We start from the raw sequence: 7,494 nt of genomic DNA on the forward strand, positions 1-7,494 counted from the left end.
ACTGCTTTGTGCACCTGTCATTGCAAGGAAAGTCCCTTTCTGTCCCCATTTTTTGCCCCTTTGCCCACCTCCACCCAAACCCAACACCCTTTCCTTCTGGCTGTCACCACACAGTTGTGTGTGTGTGTGTGTGTTTCTGGCTCATTCCTTCACCTTCTTCCACTCAGCCCCCCACCCCTCCCTTCTGACGGCTGTCAGTGTGCCCTGTGCATCCAGGCCTCTGCACGCCCACTGCTGAGGGTCCACAGTGCACGTTTATACCACACGCTTACTTCATAGTCATCCATCCTTCTGCTGATGCCTTATGTTTAGTTATCTGCAGCCTTTTAAAGTAAGCTGGGAGCGTCAGCACACCTTCCCCTGGGAACTTGCACACACCTGTCACGGAGAACTCAGTCCTGAATTGCGTGAGGCACCGAAGCTGTGTTTAAAGCGTAGATGTAGGAGTAATTTTCAGTTGTAATTTCAAAACACTCGGTGGGCATCCCTCGCTTCTAAATGTCTAGTCTCCCTCCTTTTATGGACGGTCTGACCCAGGACCCTGGCCCCTCCTGCTAAGGTCAAGGCCACCTCCAATGTTCTGTCAGCAGGATGCTCCCCACAGCCTGACACAGGACAAGCACCAACTCAGGCCCCTTCCCTTGGTCCCCTGGCATCTGATGACAGAGGTTCTGGCTTCACCGCTGATGCCACAGCAGGGGACTGTCGCTCCTGGGGACCTGTAGGATGTGGGGCCTCCATGAATCCCCTCAAGATGGCAGTGTGAACCCTCAGAAAAAAAGACACCCACTAACAGGGGGTCTTGGTGGGTACCTGGGCTCACACATTGAAGAACAGAGCCTGGTGGCCATTTCTGCTCAGGGGTCCCTCCCACAAACTGGACGTCACAGAGAGGCCCGCACTCGGCTGCGGACCCCCGCACTGACCCTTCCCGCAGGTGATTCTTCCCGCGGAGCCCGCCCTTCTGCGGAAACCTCCCGGAATCCCCCTTCAAGCAACAGGACCCCGGCTTCCAATTCCAGTCAAAGGAGTGCAGCCCCGGCCAATCACAGCGGCTCAAACAGGACAGTGGCCTTCGGACCAATCAAATTGTCGATCTGGAGTCCTGGTTTGCTTGACGGCGGACCAATCGGGGACGAGGAATGGAATTTCCATCCAGGTAACCAGGTCCCCTCTGTGTCGGAGACGCAGGTTCTCTTCCCACCTGGGACTGAACCCGGAGCAGAGGGGGCACATTTCTCCCGGGGCAGTGCAGCGGCGCGAAGCTGACTGGGGGCAGCTGTCCAGTCACTCAGTGGTCTGGTCCCTGGGCCTCCTGTCCCCAGGACAGTCCCACAGCCCCGTTCCCACTCCCTGCTCCGTCCCAGTGGAGCCGGTTTGCAGGGAGCAGATCCCTTCCCTGCCCCCAGTCCGGGGGTCACTGTTGCTGTTGAATCGGCCGGGCCCGTGGGCGCCGGCAGGGAGCTGCAGACAGGCCCGCGGTTGGCCCAGAGGGTAAATCCAGCGGGAGCCGGGCCCTGCGGCGCAGAGCACCCGGGCTGCACGAGAACTCTCCCTGCCCGTGGTCAGGCGGGGGCGACAGGCGCGTCCCTCCCAGCCAACCCCGCGGGGGACTGGGCGTGACTTTCCTGCCCAGGTCAGGCTGCGGCCACAGAGTGGGGGGAGCCCCTTCTCTGAGGGCCCCTGCTGTCTCACCCACAGATTCATCCACCGGAAGCTTTGCCGCTAGAAGTCGTATCAGTAAGCGGGACACATGCCAGTCTTGTCTGGAGCACCCCGGTTGCTCTGACACAGAGAAGCCGCCTCGTCCCCACCTGGACGGGAGCTTCTGGGCAGATGGTTTCTCACCTCTTTCGAGTTTCCCGGGATCCAGGGCCCCAGGCGCAGTTCTCCCCCAGACCTGTGGGCGGCGCTGGGAGGGGAATGGGTGTGAAATGGGTCAATATACTCAGAAAGGTCCATTTTCACTAGAGAAAACTGGGCTGTAGGTGAGGTCCCCTGCTCTGCACGTGGGTGTGTGTGTGAGGGTGTTGTCAGCCCACAGGGAGGGGCCGCCCAGCAACGCTCGTCCCCACGGCGGCGAGGACAACGTCCCACTGAGTCAGGCACCGGGAAGGCCGGTCCGGGCCCGGAAACAGAGAAGCAGGTGCCTTCCGATCCGACCCCGACATGACGAGGAGGAGCAGAGCAGTAGGAGGACCGCCAGGGCCACTGTCCAGGCAGGGGGCTGGGCATGAAGACTCCTTCTGGAACGAAGACTAGCAAAGTCCCAGTCAGTGAGACAAGGGAGACCCAGGCGAGAGCACCCCTGGGTGCACCTCTGAGGAGATCGCCCAGGTCCCTGCTCTGTCCTCTTCCCTCTCAGGAGCCACAGTGGGGGCCATGGCTGGGGCTGCTGAAGACAACTCACACACGTGGACCCACAAAGTAGAGGCCTGTTTATCTCCTTGAACATATGTGATCCTTGCTAACTGTTTGTTGAGTGACTTTATGAGGCCGTGTGTGTCCTCTGTATAAGCCTCCTCCAGGGTGGGCATGAGCTCACCATAGGGGTCCGTCCACACTGCTCGGGGCTCTGGGTACCACCCTGTGGAGGTGCACTCCAGCCAGACACTCCAATCCTCCTGGCCCTTCATCTCAATGAGGGGCTTGGACCCTACACCTGGGAACAGACAAATAGTCTGAAATGTTTAATTCCAACACATGTTCCTGGCGAGGACCCTTAGAGATCTCTGAGCAGCAACAGGGGCTACTCCATGGGGTTCCACCTTCTGCCCTGCTCTTGGCCCCACTGAGCTCACTGTGCTTCTCAGGACTCGGTGCCCACAGCTCAGCAGGACACACCCCCTCACTGGGCCCTCGGGCAGGAGGAGGCCCCCTGCCAGGGCAGAGGGGTCCTCGACAAACACCTGCTGGTCTGTGGGGGGCCTGAAGTGCCAAGAGAAACGATCCCCAAGGGTCACACCGTGAAAAAGCCACCAAACAAAGAGAAACGTCTCACCTGCCACCACCAGGCCCACGACGGCCTCATCGTAGGACCTGCCTTGTTGGAAGTAACAGCGGTAGGTGCCGTGGTCACGGGCTGTGACGTTGTGAATGACCAGGGCCACCCTCCCCTTGCGAATGTCTCCGCTCACGAAGGTTGTCCGTCCTCGGTACGGCCGCATCTGCTCCTCTGTCCTCTCGCGCTGGCCCTGGTACAGCCGCAAGGCGGGCCAGAACCGGGACCGGAACCAGCACACCCCCATGTCCTCGGCACTTTTCTCCGGGGACAGGTGGCAGCCTAACTCGGTGTCTTCTCCCACCACGGCCAGGATGGGCTCAGCCGGCTGGACAATAGATATGGAGCTGTTCAACCAAGGGGCAGCACCAGGCAGAGTCTCCGCTGTCCCTTATCTAAGGCAGGGGAGGACGTGGCCGTTCCAGGGCACAGACCAGGGGCTTCCTTGGCTGAGGATTCCGGGGCCCCGGCTGTGGCTGTCAGAGCAGGAGATGCCTAGTACAGATCGACTGAGGCTGCCAGCGCCTCGGGAACAGCACACAGAGGAGGAGCCGCTGAGATCCTGGGCACACAAACATTTTCTCAGGTCCCCAGGGTAGCTGGACGCCTGGGGCACAGTAGGACCTGGCACTGTGCAACAGGCAGCCACCAGCTGGTCCCAAGGGAAATTCGCTGTCCAGGTAAGACACGCAGGGAACTTCTGGCCAAGATTGAGGCGTAGGTAGGCTTGCTTTTCATGATCACACAATCCAAAGGACAAAAACCAGTTTAAAACCAAAAACAAGAACTACCAGAAAATCCAACTGTATGGAAGTCTGACAACCAAGGAGTTACAGCAGGAATATTCATGCAGACTTGTGCGTGGGGCAGAGGTGGGCAGTGGGGCCGACAGGACAGGGCGAGGTGGCAAGGCTGAGGGTGGTGGGCTGGGCGGTCCCACATTTGCACGTGGACAAACCAGGAGAAACACCTGGGGAGGGAGACAAACCAGCAACCCAGGGTTCCAGCCTGGGAAGTAAATCCTCAAAACCACTGGCTGTATAAATATCCGGGAGTTGGGACGGCGGGAGAAACTGCCGGTCTCACGGGAGAGTCCGTTGGAGGGGCCCACCGGGTCCTAGAATGTACACAAACCCCCCACCCAGGAATCAACACCAGAGGGGCCCATTCAGCTTGTGGGTAGCAGGTGAAGTGACTGACAGCAGGGTGACAGCTGAGCAAAGGGCATTGTTCCCTCTCTGACCCCTCCCCCACACACGGGGCCAAAATGGAGATCACGTGGAGGGTTATCAGTGGGGAGGGTGGAGGGGGAATGGGGTGACCGTACAGAGAACAGGAAATAATTGGCAGGTACAGAATAGACAGGGGAGGTTAAGACTAATGTAGGAAGTAGAGAAGCCAAAGAACTAACATGCACTCATGAACTAGGGGAAGGGGGGGTTCTGGAGGGAGGGGGATGCGCGGCAGGCGGCGATAAAGGGGAGGGAAAATATGGGGCATCTGTAATAGTAAAATCAATAAACTATATCCCCGAAAAAGATACAGACTAAAATCGCGTTAAATGTCTCATTAATCGTTTACATTAATTAAGTTTCAAAGATAATATTTTGGTTAATTTAGGTTAGCTGCCTCTGCGCTGGGCGGCGCAGTTATGATCCGAGCCGACACGTGCGGGACGAAGGAGGCGCGAACCAGACGCACAGGGGAGGGTGGGCGTTCCTTGCAGCGCCAGTGCGAGCCCGGGGCCGCCCCCTACCTGAGACTGGAGCGAAGGAGCGGAGGAAGGGGAAGAGGGGGGCGTGTGGCAGGGAGACTTGCGGGGAGGCAGTGGGCTCCCCAGCTCCAAGGACAAGTCACGGGCGGGGCCGCAGGCCTGGGGGCGCAGACGGGGAGGAATCGCGGGGAGACCTGGCGCCACAGTCGCGATCTAGGCGAACGTCCCTGTGATGCGCGTTGCTGCGGTCAGAGCCCCGTCCCGGGCACCTGTGTCCTGGGCACCTGTGTCCCGGGCACCTGTGTCCCGGGCACGCCCTTTCTCTCCCGGAACCCGCATCCCCCCCCCCCGCCCACCGCAGACCGACTCGTGCACATTCCACGGAAGAAGCTAAGGAACCACGACCGCGCTGCTCCGCTCGCTTCTGGGGCCAGAACTCAGGCTCTGCTGCTGTCACCCCATATCCTTCCGCACCCTCCTCCCCCTTCTGTCCTCGCCGCACCCCCTCTGCGACCCCGGGTGAGGTCAGGCGCGGAGCCCCAGGGAGCCCCTCCCCCGGGACCCGTCCCCCGCGCGGGGTCCTGCGCGGCCCCCACGCTGACTCAGAGCGCAGCGCCCCTCGCGTCCCACCCGCCAGCGTTCACTCCGGCGTCTCCTTCCTTCCGCTGGCGCTCAGACGACGACTTGCGGTGGCACCTCCGCAGGGGGCACAGTCACGCCCCGAGACCCAACCGCGCAGAGAGCGGAGGAGGAACTGCTCCTCCTCTCCCGTCAGTGCCCGTGCGACGCGGGGCACCTGGGACCCTTTGTCGTCTGTGACCGGAGCCTCAAGACGCCCAGGGACCGTGCGGAGTCCAGGATTGGCCCGCGGCGGGCCAGCCAGCCAATGGCATCCCCGAGAGTGCAATCCTCACCAGTTGCTAGGTGGAATACACAGCTACCGCTTATGCATGAGGCAGGCGCAGCTACAAATTGGCTATTGAGATTGTTTGGCTTTTTTGGCTCCCTTTTCTCTTTTCAGGGACAATACAATTTTTTTTTGGAATGTCTTGCGATTCTCCGCTAACTGTGGCGCCGTTACTAACTACTAGGACAGACGCCGGCATGTGTACTCGTGTGTACGTGCGTGTGGGCGCGGGTGGTGGTGAGTGGATGGGGCAGGTGTTGAGGCCAATGAGCACCCTGTTTTAAAAGCCAAGGAATGTCCTCCAAGTTGCAGGGCTAGTCGGGGCGGGGCACAGAGGTGGGGGACGCAGCAAGAGGATGGGGGAGTAGAGACTGAAGCCAGAAGCAGCTGCACAGCAGTTACTGGGAGACCTTGGGTCTGAGTCAGAAACCGGGGGCTGAGAGACGCGAGGACCTAAGTGAGAGGCAGGGCCCTCCTCTTCCTGCGGGAGGTGGCTCTGCAGGGCCCGCAGGACAAGGGCAGCAGAACAAGGATTCACCTGGTCCAGCGGACGCTCTGGTTAGTTCCAGCACCCCTGCACCCCCAGCACGCTCCCTCCCCATGCCCCACAGACACAGTCGGCCCATTCTGCACATTTCTTCTAGAACAAGCTTCCCATTCCTTGACATTCCTTAACATTTCGCACATCTTCTCTGGAGGCCTGGGACTCCCTCTGACCCCACCCACGCTGCAGTTAGCTCACCAGCAAGGGCCCCACCAGGCAAGTGCTGCACAATTGGGACTCTGTCCCCGTGTCAATCCTTCACCTGACTTGTTCCCTCACATCTGTCCCTGTGAGAACGACCCCAGACGGTCCCAGCCTGGAGGGTCTCAGCTCTTCTGACAGCAGCAAGGAGGGCCACCTGGGTCCCGTCACTGCAGGGAACTCAGCTCTGCCAGCAGCCAGAGTGAGCAACGCAGACTCGTCCCTGGATCCTCCAGAAAGGACCCAGCCTGAGACACCCTGACTTTAGCTTGGGAAAAGCCATGCTGAATTTTACCTACAAGATTGTAAGAAAATAAATGCGTGTTGTGTTAGGTCATCAAATGTGTGATTGTTTATCAAGCAGCAATACAAAACCAACACAATAAGGATTCTGAGAAAATGTTTTAATGAGTTAAACTGTGAAGCTAGTGAGGTAGCTCTAGGGGCTTAAAGGTGGAGATACTCAGTTGAAGAGTGACGATCATTGACACATTTATTTAGCACATGTGACATGACACCCACACACAGAGGGAGGGGACACATGGTGAACAGTCACAGTGATGATGATGAGGAGGAGGAAGAACGGCCTTTCCCCAGGACCCACAGGTGACAGGGACCTCGGGAACCTCAGTAGGGGTCAGCGGTGGGTGTCCCTGTCCTGGACGTGGGTCCCACCGTGTGATGAAACTTCCACTGACGTCCGTCTGCCCCCTCCCCCCACCGTCCTGCTCACAGACGACCTCCAGGTGGGAGGTGGGGGGGTGGGTCTGCTCTGTGCCCACGGGTCACAGGCTGGTTCAGAAAGTGGCCGCTGGTCCCTTCTCAGCCTGTGTGATGGGGTCACTGTGAGTTCACCCTCTGGACCACGGCGTCCTGCAGAGCCAGTCAGTGAAGTGGTGGACCACGGCTCTGACAGGTGACCTTGAAGGATCCCAGTGGGTGTGGCCTTCACAGTCACCTGCAGTGACCTTTACTCTTGGTGCCCTGGGGGGGAACCTTGGGGCTGCCCATGACCCTGCCCAACAGGACAATCAGCTGCAAAGGGACAGACGAGAGGGAGGGGGAGGGGCAGGGGATGACCATCTTCCAGCCACACTAAACTCTGTGAATTATAGATGTGAGTTAAC

The 7,494-nt window shown here is 59.4% G+C and overlaps 1 protein-coding gene across 1 annotated transcript; it reads right to left on the reverse strand.

Annotated features, from left to right (window-relative positions):
• Positions 1–1,417: 1,417 nt before the first annotated feature.
• LOC118498110 (butyrophilin subfamily 2 member A2-like) lies at positions 1,418–5,054 on the reverse strand. The gene is made up of 5 exons (XM_036015215.1): positions 4,939–5,054; positions 3,002–3,348; positions 2,473–2,662; positions 1,849–1,912; positions 1,418–1,642 (listed from the first exon to the last, which is right to left on the reverse strand). The coding sequence occupies exons 1-5, from the start codon at positions 5,052–5,054 to the stop codon at positions 1,418–1,420; spliced, it is 942 nt and encodes a 313-aa protein (XP_035871108.1).
• Positions 5,055–7,494: the final 2,440 nt, after the last annotated feature.

Source organism: Phyllostomus discolor, chromosome 14, assembly GCF_004126475.2.
Source record: "Phyllostomus discolor isolate MPI-MPIP mPhyDis1 chromosome 14, mPhyDis1.pri.v3, whole genome shotgun sequence".
Classification (NCBI taxonomy): Eukaryota; Metazoa; Chordata; class Mammalia; order Chiroptera; family Phyllostomidae; genus Phyllostomus; species Phyllostomus discolor.